Consider the following 27,155-nt stretch of genomic DNA (forward strand, 5'->3'; position numbering starts at 1 on the left):
CTTCTCCAATTCTCTTCAATTCAATTCTGTTTATAGTAATAGCCATCTGTATATTGTATTCATAGTACATATTCACCTGTAAATTCTGTTTATAGTAATAGCCATCTGTATATTTATTCACTGTACATATTCACCTGTAAATTCAGTTCTGTTTATAGTATTAACGTCTCTCTATTTATACATATTTATACATATTCAGTACATATCCATGTCCTGCACTTACGCATCCATTGTATATCCTGCACTTGCTGCTATTGCACTTCTGGTTAGACCTAAACTGCATTTCGTTGCCTTGTACTTGTACTTGCGTAATGACAATAAAGTTGAATCTAATCTAATCTAATCTAATCACTTTTCAAAACACAAGCCGAAATAGACTTTTACGATTTCTAGCAAAAATGTGAGTGGTGTTTGCCTGTGTAAAATTAGCCACCACAGGTTGTTTAGGTGATTGCCAGGGTGCTGTTATGTGGTTGCTAAGGTGTTCTGAGTGTTTGCATTGCTAAGTTGTTGCTTACTAGCTAAAGTCAATTCCAAAGTAGCAAAACTATCCTTAATCAATCACACGTTTTGAAGAGTCATTCATGTGTGTGTCTGTGACACACATAAAGTTGCATAATTTTCATGAAAAAGGTTATTTGTTCAAACCCTCTATAAATCAAATCCAGTTCAAATACTCTAAGCTTCTTTATTCTCTGCACAGCCAGGGTACATCTGATCGTAGCCTACAACTGAAATGTATATGTGTATTGTGTGCATCATGTGGGCTTTTCACTAGGGATGCAATGATCATTATTTTTCATTGACGATTCCGATTTTTTTACAAGCAAAGTGGCAGATTTTGTTTTCTTTGTTAAAGCAAATTTATTTGTGTTTATTTGCTATATAACAGGCAAAACTGACTTTAAACACAAAATTGTCTGTTGACATTTGAAATTAGAGGCAACCACTGAATTTAATCATGATCCAAACAAAGATGCTACACACATGCAGCATGAGCAGTTATTTATAATGATAAAAGATAATGTCATCAAAACTTTTCTGATGACAGTCAGTTCCCTTTAGCGATAAATTCATATAAACCCCCACTCCCAATTCAATAATTAGATTATCTTTCAATATTTTAGGCATCGCAAACAGTGCTGGCATGTCTCTGTTCTCCTCTTTGCGCCCGTCTTAGGTGTGTTTCTGTCCTGTTTATAGACTTCGTATTATTTCCAGACAAAGTACATTTTGGGAAATTATTGAATACAGCTTGTGCGCAAGTCCGGAATAGAGATCAGCCAAAATAAATGAAAAAATGAATGTGTGTTTGGAGCAAAAAGAAGTCTTGTTCCGATTTATGGCCAGTTTAATCTCTACTTTTCACACTTGAAATAGTTAACCCTGGGCCAATGTAAACCCTGGGTAAATGCAATCCTCAGTTATTTTGCTTCATGTTTCACACTGCTCATAATTTACCCAGGGTTAACAATTAATCTGTCTTAAGCTGTTCATAAGCTGACATTTTACACTGTACACTCTTAAAGCCTGAGTTTATGTTGCATTAAGGTAAGAATGAAGGTAAGAATGAAACTATCTTTTTCACTTCAATTGACGCGAAGTGTGGAGTTAAAAGCAAAGTTTATAACAAGGATAACCCAGAGTTAAGTGCAGAGTGAAAAGCCCTATCTAGGCTAGTAAACAGATGTTTTGTTGAGGTACTGTATATTAACAGTAAAGAAAGGAAAGAATTTAGGTCACTACCGTTAATATAGTTCTGAGGAAACAGCAGCAGAAAATGTTAAGTAACATCTAACAGGGAAGTTGTCTCACAAATGGCAATGTGCATAAACACAACACCATCCATTAAAATGTGACCCATCAAATAAGGCAGGTGTTTATCCTAATCCTTTAACAAAGGATTACAAACATGAAGGGTCGTTTATCTATAAAACAGCCTTGACATGAAAGCTAGAATGAAAGATCTCAATGAATGAATTCTGTACTGTGTGTGTGTGTGTGTGTGTGTGTGTGTGTGTGTGTGTGTGTGTGTGTGTGTGTGTGTGTGTGTGTGTGTGTGTGTGTGTGTGTGTGTGTGTGTGTGTGTGTGTGTGTGTGTGTGTGTGTGTGTGTGTGTGTGTGTGTGTGTGTGTGTGTGTGTGTGTGTGTGTGTGTGTGCGTGCACGTGCGTGTGTGTGTTGTGTGTTGTGTGTGTGTGTAGCATGGGGCTGGTCACTACTCTTGCCAGTGCTGGTTACAACTCCCCCACACTCTTGCAAACCTTCCCTCTCTCTCTGTGGCTTTGTCCGCAGCCAAAGGGACTGAGCTTAATTATTCTTGGATTCAACATAGAAAAAAAAAAGTCAATCCTTTTTCTCATACATTTTTTCATTCATGCGCTCTGGTACTACTCAGCCATTTCAAGCCTGGAATAGTGAAACACCTTTTCCTTATATCAGTCTGTCATTAATTTTCTATTCAATATTAATGCCACAAAATACTTCTGACCAACTTTCCATGCATGATTGTCCCAACCAGGCGTGGACTGGGGCAAAAAAGTGGCCCTGGACTTTTTGGCACAAAGCGGCCCATCACACTTGGTCTGCAACACACCTCACCGTAAACCCACCAGCTCATTAAACACAGGGCAATTTTAAACGCCGAAGCTATTTATACAAAAATATGAATTGTATTAATTGTTTTATTGAAATGCTTATCATACTGAATGACTGGCATACTTCTTCAGGTTATAATTTGTCTTTCCTGGTGCACATGGCAATCTTTTTTTTTTTTTTTTTTTTTAATACAAATTTTGACTTCTCTTTTCCATACACTGTAGTTTAATATCATTAAGTTCAATACCTACCATAAAATCAGACCGTATACAATGCTATGGTCTAGAAGACTTAGGATGTAGTGCAGAATGTGGACTGTTTTAGGGTGCCTTTCTAATGGTTATAGTATCTAGACATCTGTAATTTTATGGAATAGAGCTCAAAGAGTGGAAAAGAGTTTAAAAATTATATGAAAAATACAGCATATTAAAATTATTTCTGAAGGATCCTGTGACACTTACTGAAGTAATGATGCTGAAAAGTCAGCGTTTACAGAAATAAATTACATTTTACAATACATTCTCATAGAAAACAACTAGGCCTATTGGAAATTGTATTAATATTTCTGAATAATTGTGGTTTTCCTGTATTTTTGATCAAATAAATTCAGCCTTCTTTCAAAAACATTTTAAAAAGTCTTAATTATTTCAAACTTTTGATTACCAGTGTGTAAAATAATGCATGTGAACTAACTAGCAAATTAGATATTTATTTTCATAAATGACACTTTCCATAGGCTACTTGAGTATGAAAGTTGCCAGTTTTAGCATGATGTATGTGTAGGCTAAGCCTACGTTTCAGAAATATATTTTGAGTATTATGAATAATTTGAAAATGATTGTGAAATTACTGAAGAAAGCCTGGAAACAGAAAGACAAACATTCCCTCTGATTTGCTGAAAACTTGCGACACCTATGCTAATGTTTCTTTGTGCATTCTGTGACGAATAACGTAAAAGGCATTACAATCTGATTAATTCTAAAAGATCAGCAGTAGCCTAGTTTACATCCCTGAAAATTAATGTCCGTGGTTTAAATTTTTTTAAAATCATTAACAGTCGGGAAATATTGCTGTAGCAATTTGACTCATCTGCCATTGACCCATATTCAGCTCTTACCTCGGCTCGCACTCAAGTGCCGCCTGCGCTGCTCGGCTGCTGTGCACAGTAAATCCCGCCTCCTTCAATTTGATTGGATATTGCAAACATTTTGACATTGACGAGCGTTTTTACACCACACTGGGACTGAGCACTGAGCAGGCTATAGATTAGAGTTTTGCCTCAAGTGGGCTGCGCAGGCCATTCGTCTGGGCTGACGGAAGGATATAGGCTACGTAGTTTTACTATAATTTATTCTTCATATATATTTACGTAGCAACGGGCCGGCCCACATTGTCCAGCGGCCCACCGGGAAAACGCCCGGATGGCCAGATGGCCAGTCCGCCCCTGGTCCCAACTCAAGGGTCTCAACAAAACTGCGACCCACTCATGCTAATGGCTCAAATGGTTCAATTCCAAAACATAGCGAGCTCAGCTGCCTTGTTTACTTCTAAGGAAGCAACTGAAACTAATCCTAAGCAAGAGTTTTCAATGTTCGCAAACAAGGGGAACTCCAATCTAGACTTTAATTTAACCTACAGTAGGAAGCCTAAAAGAAAACATATAATTACTTTATAATACAAGTTATTATTTGTTAAAGTTATTCTTTAAAGTTATAATAACTTTCATTAATAACTTTAACAAATATGCCGTCTATAATACTTTTCAGCTCATTAAAGATCATATATTTTAAATAAAATCCTATGTTCAATGTGTCTGTCCACAAACCCCTTCAGGACCTTCACAGATCCCTAGTTGAACTCCGTAACACCACAAAAATGCAACACAGCTGATTCCAATAGAGTTTGGCTTTAGCATGTTGCTAAGCTAACAACTCAATATTATCATAAAGAGCACAGTACTGTACGTACAAATATTGACAACAATAGTCAATTTTTATTAGATGATTAGAATAATTTTAGAGTAGGGAGAGTGGGGTGATTTGTGCCAGGGGGGAAGTAGTTCCACCCATTGTTTCTGGAAAACCATAGAAGAAATTGGTCATGTGACAACATAATTTTGAAAAGCCATCCATTTTACTCATCCTCTAAAGAAGAGAGACACATGGCATGAGAGGCATGCCATTTTAGCTCTAAAAACAGTTTTTTTTCCTTTCAAAGTAAAATTTCTATGATCAAGGTTTTCTATTGTTGTGTCTGAAAAATTATAGACAAGTTTGAAAACATTTCACACATGTTTTAGTGCTTTAGCAGGCTACACAATCAGTCTATACAGTTAACATGATGTTAGCTCTTAACTGCTGGATCATGCTAGTTTTTCAACCTTGTGGGTCTGGGGTGATTTGTGCCAAAGGGCCTGGGTTAAGTTGTGCCAAAGTTGTAAGAAGTCTGTGGATGGAAAGCCCATCTTTACATTTAAAGAAAATTATGAAGGAGTCATCCCTAGAGGTGATGTGCTCAAGAAACTACCCACACCCCAAAAACTGGTACAGCCAGAAGGGAGCAGAAATGTATAGATGCCCCTGCAGCATTGACAATTGAGATGTTAAGTAGTAGGCCAGATCCAAACCACCTAGACCTACATACCCACAGGGGATAATCTGGTGAAGTGAGAGATGGGCATGCCTCATCAGTTTTTGACTCACCTGCCATTTGTTTAATTTAGCTAACACTGATTTCAGTTTTGAGCACAATGTTATTAAAGAGAAGTTTAATTCAGTTTTTAAGTGGCCTAAGTCACAATAGGATGTTTATAAATGAGCCTAACTTTATTATTATATGTTACATAATTGACAGGCAGCTTTTTATGTATGTCAACAGGCATCTTTTGCCAAAGCCTTTTTGCCTGAAATGATTCACAATTATCATATATTGTGTATTTAAGTGTTTTGCATTTTCCCAAAAACTACAAAATATGACTTATTCCAACAGTGTAATAGGGTGAAAATATATAAATAAACCTTAAATGAGTAATTTTGTATTGAATTTGTCTTGCTTTCATATAGCATTACAGTTCATAACATTAAAATGTTTTGTTTTACTTCAGAAATCACTGGCACAATTTACCCCAACGTATTCTCCCCAAAGGCACAACTTACCCCTAACCAGGGGCAAGTTGTGCCACGATACCACATTTTTCCCAAAAGCTATATTTCTGAAACAAATTATTTCAGATCCAAAGTTATTGTTCTCATGGATGCACCACATCCTGAAATATATGTACATTCTTAAGTTGAAGACATTACTGTCATGGCCTCACTTTAAAGTCACTTTGAGTAAAAACTAGCACAACTCACCCCACTTTCCCTAATCTACACTCACCAAAAGGATTATTAGGAACACCATGCTAATACTGTGTTTGACCCCCTTTCGCTTTTCCCATTGATTCAACAAGGTGCTGAAAGCATTCTTTAGAAATGTTGGCCCATATTGATAGGATAGCATCTTGCAGTTGATAGAGATTTATGGGATGCACATCCAGGGCACGAAGCTCCCGTTCCACCACATCCCAAAGATGCTCTCTTGGGTTGAGATCTGGTGACTGTGGGGGCCATTTTAGTACAGTGAACTCATTGTCATGTTCAAGAAACCAATTTGAAATGATTCGAGCTTTGTGACATGGTGCATTATCCTGCTGAAAGTAGCCCTCAGAGGACGGGTACATGGTGGTCATAAAGGAATGGACATGGTCAGAAACATTGCCCAGGTAGGCCGTGGCATTTAAACGATGCCCAGTTGGCACTAAGGGGCCTAAAGTGTGCCAAGAAAACATCCCCCACACCATTACACCACCACCACCAGCCTGCACAGTGGTAACAAGGCATGATGGATTCATGTTCTCATTCTGTTTACGCCAAATTCTGACTCTACCATCTGAATGTCTCAACAGAAATCGAGACTCATCAGACCAGGCAACATTTTTCCAGTCTTCAAATGTCCAATTTTGGTGAGCTCGTGCAAATTGTAGCCTCTTTTTCCTATTTGTAGTGGAGATGAGTGGTACCCGGTGGGGTCTTCTGCTGTTGTAGCCCATCCGCCTCAAGGTTGTGCATGTTGTGGCTTCACAAATGCTTTGCTGCATACCTTGGTTGTAACGAGTGGTTATTTCAGTCAAAGTTGCTCTTCTATCAGCTGGAATCAGTCGGCCCATTCTCCTCTGACCTCTAGAATAAACAAGGCATTTTCGCCCACAGGATTGCCGCATACTGGATGTTTTTCCCTTTTCACACCATTCTTTGTAAACCCTAGATATGGTTGTGCGTGAAAATCCCAGTAACTGAGCAGATTGTGAAATACTCAGACCGGCCCGTCTGGCACCAACAACCATGCCACGCTCAAAATTGCTTAAATCACCTTTCTTTCCCATTCTGACATTCAGTTTGGAGTTCAGGAGATTGTCTTGACCAGGACCACACCCCTAAATGCATTGAAGCAACTGCCATGTGATTGGTTAATTAGATAATTGCATTAATGAGAAATTGAACAGGTGTTCCTAATAATCCTTTAGGTGAGTGTAGTTTTTGGCATTTCATTAAAAATATGTATATTTATTAAATCTCATATGTAATCTTTGTTTGCTTATCGCTATGGATTGTTGATCCTGATTATGGAATGGTAGGACATTGGTCTCTTGAAGGGCTTGTATTCATTTGAGTTGAGTTGAGCCGACAGTGACCACTGCAACATACACTTCATCATTACAAACCCAGTGGGAATGTAGCCCCTGACAAGCCACTTCCCGCCACACGTACACACAAGCAAGCTCCAGCAGCTGTGTAAGTGTGCGTGCATGCACAAGCGTCTTTTGGCTACATATAGTGACCTAAATACCTTAACTATTTCTATTCATAAACACTGTACATGTGCTAATGCTATATGCACAAAAGCACACTCATATTGACCTACACAAACCCACATTTGATTGACCTGGTGCCGTCGAGCTAACGTCAGCTCAATAAAAACACATCAAGCACTTTAAGACATTTCTCCACACTCGCACACATGCAGAGGTTTGCTAGGCCAAGCGGGAGTAGGGGCAGGTTGGCGAGCTGTGGATTACAGTCTGACAGTGGCCCATTGTTAATTGAATGCCATGTGTGAAAGCTACAGAGAGATTAGTTTGTACAGCTGCTGCCATTTGTCATAACTGCCCTTAACAAGACACACATGGTGGGTTTTGGTTCAAGTCATAAGAGTCCTGGCTTCACTGCCCAATACTTCAGCATTAGCTCATGAAGATGGTTCAATACCAAAACACATCATTGTCCTTGAAAGACGTTTGTTGTTTTACTCTTTATTTCTGCATTTTCTTAAAAGGGTTTCCTTATTTGAGCTTCTCTCTGTTCAAATCAAAGTTTTAGTTTTAACTTAGGATGTGTAAAACTACATATCAACCTACCTGAATCATTAATCTTAGGGACACCCTGATTAATTAGACTGGTTGGGGTTCACCTGACCTTGATTGAACGGACATGCTTGTTTTATTATTCACATGTATAATCTCCCTTCATCACACACAAACATGCACTATTAAGAAATGAAAGTTTAGCAATCCTGCATTTGTCAATGTAAGGGAAAGGCTAAATGATACATCCTCTCTGGAGAACAATGGTCAACTTTCCTCTAATCCTTCTTAAAGCAGAATTAAAAGTTCAAGTCCATGCCAAAGGTGGCATTGTTCTGTTGCCTGGAAAAGACACTACAAAACATTGAAATGCAGCTCCACTGATGGCAAATAAATGAGTTGGAGGAAATTCCAGCTGGCAGTTATGGATTGGGATGTTTTCAGGTTTAGGGGTAAATGTGGTCAAGCGGGTTTCACAAAACGATGGCCACTGTGAAGCCAGGACTAGTTTCCAACCCAGTAATCAAAATGAAAAGCCTACTTTGACCTATGAAGTGTCCCCTTCCTGCACGCCTTTTCCTAACAGCCTATGACGTCACCACAATATGTTAGTTTATAATTGATCGTACATTGCCACACTGACATGGGTGAAAAGTAAAAACACAATATATGCACTTTTGACCAAGCACAGCTGTAGTAAGTATGCTTTCTCTGCCATAGCAAACTTTATTGGACCGCATAATTACATTATTATTTTGGGAAAAAAGCATAAATGTACTGTGGGTTCAGGGCCTATGCACATGTAACATCCTTAATTACAAACTTCCACGGCTGAACTCGGGACCCAAATCTGAAGTACTTGTATACAAAAATATACAAGCAGTACTGACAAATGCCATGGCAGAGCTGCGGTTATCAAAGCTGTATGCCTGATTTTGTCTAAATGCAGGCTTCAGGAACTGAAGTGTGGGCGAGGGTGTGTGTTTCTGCATGTGTGTGTGAGAGAGAGTATGTGTGTGGGTGGGTGCATGTTCTACAAAAGTCAGAGAGGCACATCGGGGGAGAAGGAGAGAGAGGGAAAAAAACAGCAGCTAGATTCCTGGGCCAGCAGAAAGGCAGGCCAATTTGAGAAAAATTCCAGTAATCCGGAGCCAATGCGTATATCCTTTCAGTGCAGGCTCTCATAATGAGGCACATACGTAGCCGTTAAAGCCCTGTATTCATTAGCGGCCCCGTTACCGGCAGAGTGTGTTTAATCACTGCCACCCAACTGCTAGTTCTGTAGCGCTCTGCGTTTAACACACCAACTTCCCAGAACCCTCTGCCCTGAACTGTCACCGGATAGGGCAAATTACAGGAACAGACTTCTTCAGAAACGAAGAGCTGAAAGCAGCAACAAGTTCACTATCAATGACAGGTGGATACACACTGGGGATCGAAATGGAAAGATAAAAGTATTTCTACAATCATTGTTCTCTTTTAATTTGTAATATTTAACCTTTAAAATAAAGGAGTATGTTTCACATAATTAGTTTTGTAGTATTGAGTATTGAATTGTATTGAGAATTGTGAAACCATACTGGTATCCGTTTTGACTGTTGAAATAGTTGTATCATGAAAACATTACTACTAGTGTCTTTTTAATTTAATTGAATTTATTTTGATCACAAACCAAGTAATAAAGTGTTACTCAGAATCACTAACCTAATATGACTGTTTAGAAGATATATATCTGCTCATCTTTATAGATTAACAATAAAGTGTGGTGAAGTGTGGTATTTGCTCTGTGGATTACTAGTGAAATAAAAAGAAAACGGTAACACCCAAATCTGTGTAAACATGGCTCAGAAATAGACCTTGAAGTCACAAATTTTCTAACTGATTAGACAACTTCCTTCTCTGTACTATCAGGTCTATCAACTACTATAGCTAAACTAATTCAAATCACTGTTCTTGTTCTCCCCTGCTCTTTTTTTTTTTTTTTTTTTACCAAAATCTGCCCTTATACAATGAAGCCGTGTGAAAACAGGATGCTATTATCACTGGGGGAAAGCGACTGGAGAAGTATGTTTTGACATCTGTCGTTCCCATGATTGCCGCGGGTTAGTTTTTATGTTGACCCACCTCACAGGATGTCCATACAAGATCCACTGGGCACTCAGCAGAGAACTAGCACTTGTGTGGTTATACTTGAGGGACTAGAACTCAATGCAGACCAGGACAGAAGTGTACTTATTCCTTTTGCAATAAGATTTTTTCATTATCCAAGTGGTGCTAGCCAGTGCAAAACTTGTTTCCAAATAGTTGATATGCAGCTGCTAAGGTTTATTTTTTTAGGTTGGTAAGGTGTTGGTTAACTCTAGATATAGCTTGTGTCTCTTCTTCAAAGTTAGTATATGCATTTTTTTACCTGTTTATCATCCTTCTGGTTACAATTGTACGCATCATTCATTGAATAGTAAAGTAATTCTAAAAGGTAGGCGTTTTTCATTAACTTTCCAGTGTATGTCTGACTGATGAACATTGCCCTCTCAGGCACAAGAAGGTGACTAAACTTTCCTTGGCATGCATTAATACACCTATCGTTAATAAAGAAGCAGATTCCACTAGGCAACCAATCAGTGCTAAGACTAGACAAAATGCTTTAAAGGAAGATAAAAAGGCAGATAAAAATCATGTGACATGTTGCGCTTTGCATAATGCTTCTGGAGCAACTTTTAACCCCATACAAAGTCATTCATAATGTGTTTTACATCTTGGGGGAGATCTTTTTGACAGACTTGACCCCATTGTTGCTTCCCAACCCTTCCACACTGTTACCTCTGGGTTGTCTGTCTCAGCGGCGGGAGGTACTGTACCAGACAACACAAAAGAAGAGACGGCCATCACTCTGAATCCTGTCTGCCATGAAAAGACTTTAACTGTGGGCAGAGGGGGGAGAAGTCACTGTCTCCCATGGCAACCTCCTCAATTGTCTCTGGCCTTCTCTGGCAGCTATTCATCGGGCCCCGTACCCCTAATGAAGAACGCCCATCAACATAGAGATGTGAAAGACACTGACTGTCCCACCACGGAGGAATCCAGACGTGCCCTCTTCAGCTCCCCAGGTCTCAATATGGGTTTCTCTGCTACCTTAACCCTAAACCCCCTCTGTCTTTCCCTTTTGTCTGCTTCTCTCTGGATGATCTCCTTTGGCGCAGATGCATGATTAGCACGTTTGGTTGATGGCAGAGAGGAGAAGAGTCCATTATGGGGTGGTGCTGGTCCAGTCTGAGGGGGAAAGACCCAGACACCCCATACAGTGAGATACAGTAAGGGAGAATGAGGCCATCCATCTTCATTGGAGGGAAGGAGAGGTCGGTACTGGTCCTCTTGTCAAGAGGGCCCCAGGGATCACCAATGCATTCTGGGTTCTCACAAAGCCTGTGTCTACACCAATGACGTGAGGTTGTTTGGAAGCAGCTTTGAGTAACACAAGATAAGTCTTTAGAAAAAAAAGAAGAAAAAAAGCCAAGAGGCAAAGCAGAAAAGTCTGTGACCCCTGAATAGAGATTTCATTTTCCAACATACTTTCCCATTTTTTCATGATAGTAGACTCTGGCATTTAAGTCAACATTCATGATAGGCTGCGCTTCCACCACTTTTGATAAAACATTCCAAAGGGAATATCCCTTCTCCCGACCACACACTCAGACACCCACTCAAACGCGAGGTGAAGCAGCACCCACACTGCAGCACAGACCCTTCCACACTCCTCATAACCACAAAGATTTATGTACACATTACAGTGTGTGAAAGAAGGCAAGGGAGGTTATAGTGTGCTTGAGCCTGAGGGTATTCAGTCAACAAAGAGTCCCGGAGATAGCATACACAAACACACTCTCCAACACATACATAAACTTATTTAAACAGATATAAACTCATGAGGCCTGTTTATAAAATCTAGAATGCGGCACCTTAGAGGGAAATTGTGTGGTATAAAAGCAATGAAAAAAAAAGAAAGAAAGAATGCTAAGAACTCAAGGACAAGTAAAAACTAAAAGATTTCTTCGTATGTACTTTTTTTCTTCACCATCAAGAAAGAGCATACGAAAGAACAAAAAAGTATATTCTTTCTAACTCAAAAAAAGAACTAATAAAAGAAAGAAAGAAAGAGAGAAAGAAAGAAAGAAGCAACAGGCAACAAGGTAGAAGAGAAACAAAGTGCAGAATGTAAGACAGCACGACAGAAAGGAGAGAGCGAGAGAGAACAAATGAAAGGGTGGGGGACATTTCCTTTGCAGCAGCATGTGGAGTAACAGTACACCACTGAATTGAACCAACAGCGGGGCTAAGAGGAGAGACTGAGGACAGAGGGGGGGGGGGGGGGGGGGAGATCAATAAGGGAGGCCAGAGAGCTGGAGGGAGCTCTAAATGGATTAGACTAAGGGAATGTGTTCGATAGGTTATGGCTTTTGCGTGAGCTAGTCACCGCGGGCCATGCAGAATACTAATCAGTACTGCAGCCTCTGCTTAAGAGACCTCACTGCATGCTCAGCACAAACGCACTACGACCTCATCCCCCTCTCCGCTCCAGCTCAGAGATCACAGGCGCATCTGTAGATTTGTACGGCAGATTTGACCGCAGTATCGCAGTGGATCTGAATATTTTCCAGTGACATTCCTGTTATGCTTGCATCATAAACTAATCCAGTGGGATGCGATCAGATGGCCTTGTACCATTGGGCTGCTTGGAGTAGAAGGGGATCAAGTTCCTCCACAGAAAACCAAATGGATGGTGGAGGTTAAATAAGGCCAGCGTATGCCTGTCTTTATCTCTTCTCTGGTATTCAACAGCCTGCACAACTGCTCTACATATATGCCACCATAAAATTGCAGCTCAAATACTTTGAAATGGACTAGTAGCTAAAGCAAATTGTGTTTCGGGAATAAAAACTGTTTAATCTGCTTTTTAGTAAGGATTTCTTTAAGTTCTAAAGAAAGGAGTGTTCTCAAGCAAACATAAACAGAGATGCAAAGAAACATTTGAATGTGTGTTTTAGTCAATCAGACTCTTTAATCGGAGGAAACTCAGCAGAAAAGCACTCACAACACCCACAGGCCACTAAGATTATCGTCTGGATTGAAGTCGTAGTGGCAAATCCTTTCACTGCTCCTCCACCAGCCCCCTTCTTCCCTCTATTTCCCTCTTTATGTTTAATGTGGCGGTACACCAGTGTACTAAAACATCAAACAGAAGCTATTGCCTTTCATTTCCACAACTGAAACCAAGTCGTGCGTTGTAGTTCTTTTTTGAAAGCAAAGCACCAACAAATGCGCGGTTCAGAGGAGAAACCGAGAGCAAGGGAGAGAAAAAGAGAGAGCGGAAAAATGAACCATCTGTACTGATTTTTGGGAGCGAGTCAGTAGCTGCGGGCCATCAAGTGGATGTGCTGAACACTTTATGTCTCTCTCCAAAGGACAAACTCATGACTGCCTCCGCCACAAGGGCTCACTGGAAACAATTAGCAAATAAATAAATAAATGACTAAACAAAAACAAATGCTGTGGATCTCTTGCATTCCATACACTTGTAATTCTGTATCGGTTTTCCTTCAAGTTTGGTTATGGCCCCAAATTGTCAATGGGTTTGTGTGAGCATTTCATCCCAGCCAGCTGTCCTTTTCTCATTATTGCGTCAGTGTACGCTTCCAATGTGGACGATGCGTCCCATGTACGTAAAGGAACATTCCTAGGGTTTAGAAATGCAGAGCTCCATATAGAAAACAAAAGTTGAGAATAGGGATGGTAATCGTAAAGAATTGAATGGTCCCAGTTAATTCCATTAATGATTCATTCCCAGTTTGAATTTGAGAGATATTTTCAATAAAAATACATTTAAAATAATATCACAAAAGGTTTTTTTACACAGATGATTCACAGTCTCTTTAGAGGTGGCATAAATACAAGCCAATAACAGGCCTTATATACTAAACAACAATACTAAACAAACAAAAATGTGGTAAGACATTTTACTCATGATGTCCACCTTGTCATATGATAAACCAGTCAGTAAGTATGGATTTAAGTCTCACAGATAGATGTAAACGAAGTGCTTGATTCAATAAAAAAATGACTCATAAGAATCATTCATTCAAGAATTGGACAACACAGCTTGAGCAACACACCCGAATCCAATCTGCTGTATTTCGGCTTTATTTCACTTTCTATAACCCTAAAATACCTCTTATGCTTGTACAATAAAAATTACACAATCCGCCTATCGCTCCATCATAGTTTTCTCTAGTGCCCATAATCAGGAAGAGCAATCACACGGTGGTTTCAAGAATACTTCTGGACTGGTCTAACTTTCCATGTATGTGGACATCAGGGACAGAGTGAATTAGATAGGAGGAGACAGACAGGGAGAAAAAAGAGAAAGTACAGAAACCGCAAGCTGTACTTAGTCAGTTACAGGGGTGATGACCTCTAGGTCACGCTGGCTAGTCCTGACCCTGACGTATACTCAGTCAGCTGGAAAACTAGCCGCAAACAACTCCTCTACAGAGCACACACACACAGCGAATAAAGCCCCAATAGGGAACTCAGTGTATGTGTGTGTATTTGCGTGTTGGGGGTTTTGGCAAGTTGAGAGAGGGAGTTTGATGAATGACCAGCTCTTCTGAAGGAGTTGGCAACCGCTCTGCTGACCCAGACATCCAGAGGTCATGAGTCAGCTGGGGGTCCAGGTGCCCCCCGAAACGACCCCCTGGCCTGCCCCCACGTGCCACAGGTCACCACCTTGTTTTCAAAGATCTGTTGTGCTCAATTAAACTTCACATGACACCTTCCACATCTTTAGTGAGGTCTTGACACTGGGGGCAAAAGCTAAGTCCTGCAGTCGTAAAACAGACCTCTTTAACATGCTAGAACAAATGAGAAATAATCCATCCGACACCAGAAAAGCGGCCAATAAAACACTGGCTACTTCACAGGGGACCAAAATAAACACTAGGGAGTTTGGGCAGGAAATCACGACACCTTCACACTGTTACTGATACGTTGAGCTCTTGCGATTGTGTAACACTTTCTAGTTGTTGAGTAACGCTGGCTGTGCCTGCACAAAACATGACAGTTTATTGTTGCTGTTTTTGACGACTTAGGTAAAATTTACTTATTAATTGTTCATTCATTTTCTTCAATTATTTAGCTTTACAAAAGGACAGCTAGGTATTTGAAACAAACCAACTGCCAGATTAATGTAAATATTTATAAACACTAAGATAAAGGTTGTGGACATATTCCATAATTTGATGGAAAATAAATATCTTGGGTTAAAATGAAAAATGCCTGTTTGATATAAAACGGCTGGTGCCTTTTCAAATCTATTTCTGCTTAGTCACTGTTCTAGTATAAAAAGCCTATACCAACATTTTCCTATTAAAGTATTAAACACAGCAGACACAAAAAACAAAGGTTCATTAATGAAACACGTCATCCATCATACAATACAAATTATTAGCATACTTCCCTTGTCTGAAAGGGGCCTGGCAAGTGAGAGTCATGATTTATGAGTTCTGAAGTGAAATTATCATCACTTCACATGTACAGACTTGACTTGCAGAGCCAATGTGGAATCAGAGAGCTCCAATAGCTGGAACAGTCCAAGCAACTTTAGCTGAAAAGTTTCAAAGCATGGATAGTTGCAGCTAAAATATTTATAAATATATCAAATATATATTTATTTTAAAAATATACAAGTAGAAAGTACAAAAAAGACTACAAAAACAGAAATGAGCCAATCACACTAACCAGAATCAAAGTATATACTGTCTTTTGTTTTCTCATTTGCTGGAAATGTGGTGCTCTGAATTCTGTTGAAATGTTTTAATAGAGAATAACTGTGATCTTGATAATGTTATCATCATTTTATGAGAGAATGGAGCTGAACATAGCATGCACAGGCACAGACACTTGCATAAATGGCATGGCCAGACTTGGTGAAGTGCAGAGGCAGGGCATGGCACGATGCCCACCGACAAGCTTGCCGCCCCTCATTCCTGTCCTCTTCACCACCTTTTCAATGGGGATTCAGCTGGGCATTTACTAAGGTGCTTTCGCAAACAGCGGCGAGTCTGCTACACCTTCATCCATAAACCTGAGGCAAACTGTTTGATGCCCCTATGGATGCCAGGTGCTGTGGATAGTGGTTAAAACACCTTTAAATTTAAAACTAAACCATGAGATGAATTACTAAGAGTACACACACACACACACAACACGTGTGAAAACACAATTATACTGAGAAAAAATTTAAACGTTCAATGAAATAAATAGAACAAAGGCAGTAATGGCTTGCAGTCACCTTACAAAGGGACCGTTCTCTGGCATACAGACGTCAATATCAGCTGAGCACTGAACACGATTTAGTTCTTCAATTCACCTGCCACAGACCACAACCACAACCACAATTTCCTTATGGTGTAGGTAAAGATTTCCTTTTGCTTTACATTTGGTTTTATTTAGCTGGAAGTGAATAATGTCAACTGCCATTCCACGGCTGTCAGGAAACTTTCCTCCATGCCCACTGCATTGCGGATGCCAACTAACGAATCAAAGGCATGCAGTAAGCAGACAAAGAGGGTTTGATATCAACGACCATCCTCAGTCACTGGCACTCTTCCTACCACTCTCCTGGCACAATGCTAACAAAATGGCCGCCCTGGGTGCACTGGCACAATGTGAGGGCATTGTCTAGAGATGGGCACTGGATACTAAAGGCAAAACATACCGCACTGCCATGGTAAGCTGTTCACATAAAACCCGATATTAATTTTCTGACATTTATTTACTTCAGTAGTTTCTTCCATACTCTTCTTTTTTCCAATTATTTAAAGGTCAGAAGTATCTTTAGAGAGTAACAGTTATAACATGAGTTAGCCACTACGATTATGCTACACAAACAGTAAACCATTTTGAAAATACATAAAACAACTGTTAGAATTTATATACAAATGACTTCATATGTTAAACATGTTATTTGTAAATAAGAGTGGAGACTATGGTCAATTCAGAGCAGTATACGAGAGCTTTAGGCTGCCGTGTGAGTGCCAACACGCGAATGCACTCCATCTTACAAAGACACAAAAGAGAGTCTGATGCCAACCATGGTGCCAGTGGCAACCATTATTGTCCCTCCGCTCTGCCTTCTGCTTGCCCTGGCACTTCAGTTTCACAAAATGGAGGTGCCATGCCTGACGTTAATGAAAACATTTACATACTCACAAAAGCAACACTTCTATGACGTTAAAATTATTTTTGTTGTGTAGTAATTATTATACATAACCTGAATTGTTGCCCCCTGGAAAATATGAATGAAGTCCAAATGGATACATTTCAAACAGAAAACTTAAAATGGAAATAAAAGGTTTATGTTGTAGCCTTCCTCGTTTGTAAGTCATTTTGTGTATGTTAAATTAATAAATGTGAAGGTACATGTAAGAGTGCATAGGAGTTTAGACTCAAAGATGTGTGAAAATAAATTCAAGAACTGTGAAAATTACCAGACCAGAACTAGTCATTAAAAACAAACAAGTGGAAAATATATACTAATACAATTAGTATTGTGTAATTGTGCCACTTGCACAAATTCTCATTATGTAATATTTGCATGCATTTATATAATGAGGAGTCTATCATTTCTTTTGTAAATTTTGTATTATATTCTGATACTGACCTGGTCGTAAAAAAGTGCTGCTTTAGAAATCTGTTGTTTCTAACTCTGAAATATCTGTATCTGTATCTAGTATGTGATTCCAGCGCATACAACTAATTTTTGTTACTCATTCTCTTTTTAAATGCCAACTAATCTGTAAAATGTGTTAAAATACAAATAATTTTAATACTTAAATGTACCAAAATAGATCCGTTTGAAGCTTTCTTTGCATGTAAAACAAGAAATGCATGCTCTTACTCTTATAACCATAACAATTGGAAATTACATTCATTTTATTTTGTCTCTACATCCTTGAACCTGCCAGTTAAATTAGCACACGTAAATCAAGTCAAGAAATTTTATTTCCCAACCTCCCCTTGCACTTACCTTGGTCCTGGACATAGTATGCCAGAAACAAGTCCAGCTCTTTCACAGAGACAGTGATGTGGTGGGGCTGGACGCAAAGTGCCGGGTTGGTGCAGTGCGGGGACTTGACCAGTCGCTCCCCATCTGTGCTCTCCAGCGGAATACCTTTGAACAGGATGACCATCACCAGGTCCAGCCGCCACACTTTATCAGCCTGCCTCAGGCAGTCGATTCGGCGGATCTTGCCCTTCTGGTCAGGATTGGAGAGAACACAGCACGGGTGCTTCTTGCCCGTTACGCTGAGCACAAAGTCCTCCCGGTACTCCTGCCGGATGTCCTTGCGCAGCTTGGCCAGGAGACGAGACGCCCACTTCTGCTTGATTTCAGGCTTTTCGCTAAGAAGCTCGTCTTTGACAGCCCGTTCCTCATCCTTGGACATCCGCTTTTCATGCTTCTTAAAGTACTTGCGCTTTCGTGCCTGCAGGTTGAACCAGGTGTAGGCTATGGCACGGACATGAGGGAGCAGCGCCTCAATGAAGGGATGAAACTCATCCTGAGAAGAGAGAGAGTGGATAAGGAGAAAAATTGAGCAGGAGCAGAAGTGACCTTTTGGCATGGGTTCTCATCTGAATTAGCCAAGAGCATGTGCAACCCAAAAACATTAAAGCGGTTTAGAAAACATTGCAGATAAAGACAATTTATAAGACGCAAAAGTAGATACAAATGACCATTTAATGGTCCAGAAAAAGCATTGTATTACAGTTACAGTTACAATTGCAAATATACTTTTCTAACAACTCTAGTCCTGCTTTTGGAGAACATTTAAGCACTAGTTATTTAAAATGAAATTTTAAAGCATCCATCAACATGAAACATTCATCTACCATTTCCACTGCGACTACAGGCAGCGCTGGCCTGCCAAAAAAAGGATGCCACTGTTTATCGCGTCTGCCCGCGCCGTGCCAGCACCGTGCCAGTGTAGAGCAGACAGTTCCAGAATCACCAATCTCTCATTCCCCTTCTCTCTCTCTCTCTCTACCCCCTTCTCTCACTCGCTCACTCTCCGTCTCCAGCCACGCTCAAAGCACCAGTCCGTGTTGGCACAAGAGAGCAAGCACCCCCCATACTTCCAGATCTCTTATCAAAGCTCCCTGCATTCCTGAAACAGCCCTTACCACAGAGCCCCACAGAACCTCTCAGAATCCTGGAAAACCCAAAAGATAGTCTCTAAATGCCTTGGAAAAGTACAGCTGAGGGCATGATTATCAACCACACTTGCAAAGAAAGCAAGACTGTCTATTGTGTAAAATGACAGAACAAACCTTCCCAAGGCCAGAAGTACTATGGCTTTTAACTAAACAGTGCGGGGGGTAAATGGGGGGTAAATGAATTGTACACCTTCAGCTTCTACCCTTGACTATGAGGAGGTGTTTGCGGTCCTTGGGAATCACTTAATTTATTAGCATTAATGTACTGCAATTATTCCAAGGCCCTCCAAAAATCAAATCTAGATGGACAATGAAAATGACATCTTGGCACAAAAGCCACATTCTTTGGGCCTCAGGGCTGTTTGGTAAGAGTGGCATTAAAATGCCAAACCAAAACTAAAGCGGCTCGAGTCCTTAAATAAGCGGCACAGCTAATTCAAACTTGTCTTATTGAGCTAATGCTTTTTTTTTTGTCTTCATATGCCTCAACTTGCTATATAGGTTTACACTACAAACTGAGTAAACTCAGTTGCCAATTTTACAAACCACTGAGTGACATTTAAAAAAAAATAATAATAATTCCACACATATAAAATCTCCTCATCACCTCAGAGAGAAAATTATTACATATTGTCAAGCAATTTCAATCATGTTTTAAAACATAAAATAGAACAGCAGGAGATTTTTTCACACTAAACACTAAAAGACAACTACCGCTTTCTGAAGCTCCCCTTTATAATTTTTTTGTAAAAAAAATCAATAAGCACTGTACATTTTTTACCAATGGATGAGATTAAAAAGTAAAAAGACAATGAAAGCAAGTGTGCGAGAATCTCAACACAATGAAAAAGACTTATACACACTCAGCAAACTTCTATGTAATTTTTTTCACCGCCACATTGAAAAATGAAGGACTGCAGTGAATGGATCGAAGAAGAGTTAAACCACATATTGTTCTGTGTGCGAAAGCTCTTTGGGAAACCACAACCAGCACACCTCTGCCTATATTTCTGTGACAGCCCCTACACACAGCCCACACTCGAGCACTGTATAAATATCATAAAAACTACACACCTTAGGAATGCATGTGCAATCCTTCATGCGACAATGTTGCACAAGAAATATGTAACTCGCTGAAGAGTGCGAGTTTTCACACTATGTGGTGTAGTCCTGGAATGTATAAAAATGTAAGTACATTCAAAGTGCTGATTTTCATAACATATGACATCAGATGATAGATTTTTTTTTTTAAATGATAGCTAGCTTTATATACATTTTATTTTGTCACAACTGCATGCAACATATAATGTCCACATTTTGCATATTATCAAAATTACTGATAGTATGCCAAAAAGGATCTCTATTAAATCAATTTGTTCTGCTATAAATTTAATGACCCTATTTGACCACAAAGAAGCTCTGTGATTAAACCATTACTATTCTTGCCATAATGAATTTAAATCAATACATTTCTGAGGCATTGCAAGATCACACATTGTTGCATCCCTACAATATGTTAAAATAAATGTAAATGTAATGTAACATAAAAACATTACATTGATCTGTTGTCATAGTAGCTGTTATGCAAATGTATTTCATATCATAATGTTAAGGAATGTCCTTAAACCAAAAATCACACGAATTTCTATTTTTAATAGTTCAACGTGTAGCACGAGGTTGTTGGCTGCGCAGGCTCGATGTTCTCTGTACTTACCATATCTCAGTCAATCACTCTCTGGTGCCAAGGAAAATATAAACAGTAAAATTGTGTCAGCCAAAGCCGGCGGACTCTGTCCAACCGCTGAATCAACCTTATCATTGTTTTCATCTTAATTCACTCTGTGAGAGAAGCTCCAAGCACAAACTAAAGCAAGTTTTCTCAAATAAAGGTGAGGATAAAACGGTGAGCTCTCAAAGTCACTGTCATAACCTCGCGCTTGAAATAGCATCTCCCTGTTGTTAACCTCATAAATGTTGCCTTGTTTAATCAAGTTTTTAACACAAAATACATTTACAGACGCCATAAATTAGCTAGATTTAGTGTAAACACTTGTCTGTTGAGTGATTATTCAAATAAACGTATTTAGCTTCGCTTATATGATGTGCGCAGCGAGTTGAGTAGGCTATACATTCTATCACATGTCTATAGCCTACATCAAGTTAGATGTGCGTCGGATTTTTAGAAATCCTATACAAATCGCTTTAAAATTAAAACCGACTGCACACAAAAAAAAATACGTTACTTCAAAGAAACAACTTCAAGAATCATTTCTCTCTCTACAAGGTTCTTAAGTTGATTGTATGGTTCTTTGAAGATTAAAAAAGTTACTACTATAGGTTTTTCAGATTAAGGTATTGCTTTTTGCCTACTTTAAAGAACCAGTAGCCTACATTGATGGTTTTCTAAAGAACTAAATGTTATTTGATGAATTTAGTTATAATTTGCTATCATTTGAATCTTTATTTCCCGGAATTTATAGGCTAGGTTGCAGTTAAGTTTAAATGAATCGATTTTCTCACGTGTCTTTTGTAAGACACGACGTCGAAGAGGTTGTTCAAATACGATATTGAACTTTAAAAAGACAAGAGGTGAAGTGTTCAATAAATGCGTAATAGCCTATAACTGCAGCATGTTAAATGAAACAAAAGCACGTGCAGTGAATAATGTACACAAACAAGACCTACTCAGTGATCATTCAAAAATATAAAATATAGGCTACCTGTGTGAGACAAATCGGCGAATACATCGTAGATCGCGCGGTTATCAAAGTCCTGAAGGGTATCAGATGATTGATATTATCGCTTCATTCTTCAGAGCCCGTGCTGCTCCGTGCACGTTTGAGTAAGACCTGATATCCTCATTCAAAAAAGCACGCTCTTATCCGGCAACAGAGAACAACTGGAGATCCCACACTTTGCATTTAACCGATCCCGACGACTATTTAAGAGCACAAAAGCTTGTGAACGGAGTGAATCTAGACGTATCCACAGCAAGTGAGGTGAACCCTCCGCTGAGTAAAAAGCTACCGGTATCTGAGAGTTGAGTTTCAAATAGGAATCTTGAATAATATATTGCAAGTGCAATCAGAAAACTTAAAGGCGCCTAATTTCTGATCATGTGTTTGCTTTTCAAACTTGATATAATACGGGCCGGTAACACCCTCTAGTCTGCTGGAGCCTAACAAATCAGTCTGAAGATTTTTTTTTTCGCCTTTAATTACACAGTCATACTCCTCCTCTTCCAGCAAGCGCATATCCCATATCTCCAGCCCACCTCGACTGCACCTCCGTGACATTGACAAAGATTTAAGCAATTTCCCACTTTTTCTCCAAAAGTCATTTTTATGTGGTCAGGATTTTGGGCAGGCAGGTAAAACTATGATCTACGATCTATGAACTAAGATTTCTGCTGGCTTCTTCATTTACAAATTAAAACAATTTTGGCCATGATATCTTGTTTAAAGAAACAAGAAGTGCATGAATCTTGTACATTGACCCTATTTAGACATGTTACTTTAGTTATATAAATATAATGTTTGACTTTGATTACATTTTATACAGACCACAAAAATATGATTAAGATTATAATCAAATTATATCAGGGAGGCCTATAAAGAAAGTTAGGCTATTGAGGTTTACTTTTACTATCAGCTATTACAAAGCCAATACTGATATATGGCATTACTTATAGCCTAAAACATAAAGGTTTTGGTATTACATCATACACGTGAAAAGCACGGTTTATTAATGAAGCAAATGCAAGTGTTGGCATGTAGTATTTGATATTCAAAAGAACCTGAATAAATTAATTAGTTTATAAATGTTCAATGCTTTTAAAAAGAGCAGTAGGCCTACATGAAAACGGTGTAGATTTTGCGAGAAAGGAGATAATCAGCACAGAAGAGCACAGGGCCAGTCTGTTTGTTGGACAGATAATGATTCCCTTCGCGTTACATTGGCATCTTGTGCCGAAGTCAAAGCCCACCCCCTCCGTCCAACTCATAAAAGTCCACAAGGCTCAACAAAGACTTCATGAAGGACACTGTATCAATTATTAAAATGTAACTACAATGGACCGCAACAAAAGCGCAACGCACCAAAGTCCAATGTTCATGGTAAAACAATGATTCGGTTTATGGACGTAAACATTCGGCTATTCTGCAAACAAACATCGACGTGTGCGTAATGTTTCTTGGATTTAAAGTATCAAAAAACAAAGTTACAGTATCAATGCAAGTGTCGCTATACGGAAAACAGCCCCAGACAAGCATTTAAATGACAGGAGAACAGTGCGAGTAAATATCAACACGGCTTGTTCAGGTATTCACGCTGCTGCTCCGTGCCAGATCGCGCACTGCTATTCAATAGGGGAGAGTTTTAGCTAACACAGGATGCATGCCAAGAGGCACAAACTCGACTTCTGACACGATATGACCCATATAGGACTTTGCCAGTGCATGACATAAACAATCCAACATTACTATAATTTTGTCTGCAGTTTTAAAGTATCTTGTTCAGCTCAATCTCGAAACGTAATGCTATTGCTCTGTTACGGTTACATACGCGCAACACAGCAACTCGCGAAAAATATTCACAAAAATTAGTAAGACAGTGTGTTCCACCATAACGTACCATTGCACTGTATTGCATGGAATTGAAGGGGCTTCCTGGAGGCCGGATGAAATTGAAGCCGGTACGCTCACATGTCTCAAGTTAAAAAAAATTGTGCTTTTTTTTTTATTTTTTTCTCTTTTCGTTTCACGTTGTGCTTACAAAAATGAACACCGGAAGAGAATTCTTGGCAGACAAGCGGCAAAATCAAGTCAGCGAGCACCTCAGATATTTTTTATCTTCCTTCCTCTGCAGGTCAGTCTTTTTTGATAGCTTTCGGTGGTTGAGTTGAACGCGGTCCAGAATAGGCTGAGTTTTTGGAAGTGGGTAGGTCTGCGCCTTCACTTTCTCTGTCTGTCGTCGCTGTTGCTCGCAGGCAGCAGCCAAACGTAGCTGCGCATTTGGAATTACATCCTCGTTTCTGATTGGCTGGCACACCGGTGGAGCTCCGCTCGCCGTTCCATGCCCTAGGCCCCTCACTTCCGCTCGGCAGGCAGTGTCACTATTTGCATATTAACATTGACCAAGTCCCATCAAAGCGAGACCGAGCGAAATTTAGACTAGTGGCTGAAGATAGGTCAAATAGCCTACCTCTGTTAATTTTTGCCTTGGGGATTAAGAAGGGTTCCTTGTGGACAGGCATGAGAGCAAATACATTCCCACAAATCAATTAGTATTTTTTCTTAAGGAAATTATATTTTAATGCAATAGGTCATAACGGTTCTCGTACTCATTCGCCTTCATACAGTTGTTTGTCCGATTTTGTCTTTGTTTAGCATTGCTAAACTTTGATTACTTTCTAATAATAGTTAGGCCTACTTTAAATCGTTAGAAATATACTATAAGCTAAACCATTGTTAAGATTTTGAATGATATAGCACAGAAAATCACCACTGTTAGAGTACAATGATGGCATTGATCCCAGAACACCAGAGCGCCGCGCGCGCGCATACACACACACACACACACACACACACACACAACCACATATGAATGAAACACGCATTCATTTAAGCGAGTTGACCGGTGCCATTAAATGAGGCACTATCAAACATAAAAAGGAGACAGTAAACGGTGTATAGATTATTCATGCCACCTGTAAATAAAAAATAAAAAAGTCTAGCCTATCATATAACAGACAGCATAGACAATGAATCTGAATGATTATCAAGTCTTACGAACTATTCAGTGGTGATCTCAACAAAACAATTCCTTGGGTCTTTCATTTAGGTCAGTCGTTACAAAATTGTCAATCGATCTAAGCAGAGGCTATCACTTTAAACGCTGCATGTAGCCTATATGACAAATAAATTATGTTTAATCGTTCGTAATTTTGTTAATGACATTTTCATATGTTATTTCTATCAACAGAAGAAATGTCATTACTATCATAAATTCTATTTTATCTTTCCGATACAAAACCTTTAAATAACTGTTTTCGTTTTATATGTCATCTTTGCTCTACACGACAAGTTATCACGTCGAAAAGTTCGTTTTGGTTGTGACAGCACTCGTGGCTAACTAAACGGATCTGTCAAGATAAACGACTTATATAGATTGAATCGTTTATTCCCTTTACGCTGTCACACTTGTGAAACAAACAAACAAGCCCTGTGTTTGAAACAACAAACACAGGGCTTGCTGGAACATTATATTGAGTAGGTGGAGTGTGATACGAAATGAAGCGAAAGGGCTCCAAATTCTTATACCTACGTAAACTTTGGCAAATTCAGTGGCGAGCGGAGGACAGGAGATCATTATAAACATATAGAAAGATCGATGTCCTTCTGAAGATTTTAGAGATTGTGCCTGTCAAGTTTCACACGAGTTTGGATGTGCCGTGCGCGCAGCGAGCCTCGAGACTGCCTCCGTAAGTTACATTTCATGTACAGAGGTATTGTATTCTCTCGACTCTAGACGCTCAAAGCCAAACTTTTTAGTTATTAATTATCGTTTTACTTTGGCTACGTTGTGTAGCTATATAGCTGGTGCATCAGTGAGTCGCTGTATCAAGGCGATCTATTTCGTTCCAAATGTCTCTAGAAATTATCACTGTAAAGATTCCGTTTCTTTTTTTCTTTCTTTTTTTAGACCAAGAGATGGGACTCGAACGATTAAAACGTGTTTTCATGTTTTCACTGGTTAGGGAAATTAGTATTTCGCTGTTCAGTGAGCATGCAAGTCCTACGAGTGAATATTACTTCATTATTAATTATGCTACATCGATAGGCTTTATTTAGTGTTAGAAAAATAGCGTTGCTTGCAACGTGCACATTGATTTGTAAAACTGGTAAACAGTTGAGTTGAAATGTATACATTTAATGCAAAACAATGACCTGCTGCTTTTGAATAAACGGCACCACCCTTTTTTAAGCGATTCCATGACTGATCTCTTCTATATGGCCCCCCTTTTAAATAATCTTTTAAAAGCAAGAGAGGTTACAAAGGTATTTTTTATTGTAAGGTAATATAGTTCCTCTCCGAGACATAGCCTATTTTCCATAATTAGCAGGTTTTCTAAATGTAGGCTATACCTATTATGCCACATTTATTCTAGTGCTTCAGTTTTTTGTTTTGTTTTTTGTGCCAGAATTGGAATTTTCTATGAAAATCAATAATTATATATATATATATATATATATATATATATATATATATATATATATATATATATATATATATATATATATATATATATATATATATATATATATATATATATATATATATATATATAAAAAAAAATAGTTATTATTAATAGCCTATTATATAGCCTAGATATTTTGGTCTGGTAGGTCAGGTAATATTTCTCTTAAGGATGAAAAACACCATGCACATTCATTGTTCCTTTTTTTTCTTCTCCTTTTTTAATAAATAAACTAAAATATTACTATAACCTCTAACCAAGGAAAATGAGTAGTCATGATGCGTTTGGTTGTTGGTTTCTGGGTTTCACTCAGCAATTAAAAACTGCACGAATTTGTATTTATAAAACTATATGAGGCCATGTTTTCCAATTATTTTATCAATTCCTATTCTCAGGGTGGATTCACAGGAGTAGACTATAGGCCTATAGTAGGATCTATGATCATTATGGTTCAGGATTATTGTGTGGAATATGTAAGAAAAACATTAAACTTATTTTGAGAACAATTGATGACCATTCGAATTCAGGCTATAATTTCATATCATATTTTACATGTTTCTAGTTGTAGGCTATAGCAGCTTCACACCTGGAAGCTCTGAGCAGTGTTAAATGCAACACTAACGTTTAAAAA

At 39.0% G+C, this 27,155-nt stretch overlaps 1 protein-coding gene across 21 annotated transcripts in view; it reads right to left on the reverse strand.

The window, feature by feature from the left end:
• LOC307122575 (nuclear factor 1 B-type) overlaps positions 1–27,155 on the reverse strand; it is a gene marked incomplete at its 5' end in the record, with an annotated part of 99,706 nt that overhangs the window by 60,978 nt on the left and 11,573 nt on the right. For 11 of the 21 annotated variants that reach the window (XM_079810650.1, XM_079810635.1, XM_079810648.1 and 8 more), the window contains 2 exons: positions 18,080–18,611; positions 21,987–22,459. In XM_079810650.1, the coding sequence (XP_079666776.1) occupies positions 18,080–18,611; positions 21,987–22,013 (559 nt within the window). Of the gene's footprint in view, positions 1–18,079; positions 18,612–21,986; positions 24,362–27,155 lie in introns of those variants that run through there. The other 10 variants (XM_079810638.1, XM_079810651.1, XM_079810633.1 and 7 more) reach the window with 5 other exon arrangements.

The sequence above is a fragment of the Gobio gobio genome, assembly GCF_949357685.1.
Source record: "Gobio gobio genome assembly, chromosome: 2".
In the NCBI taxonomy this organism is placed as follows: domain Eukaryota; kingdom Metazoa; phylum Chordata; class Actinopteri; order Cypriniformes; family Gobionidae; genus Gobio; species Gobio gobio.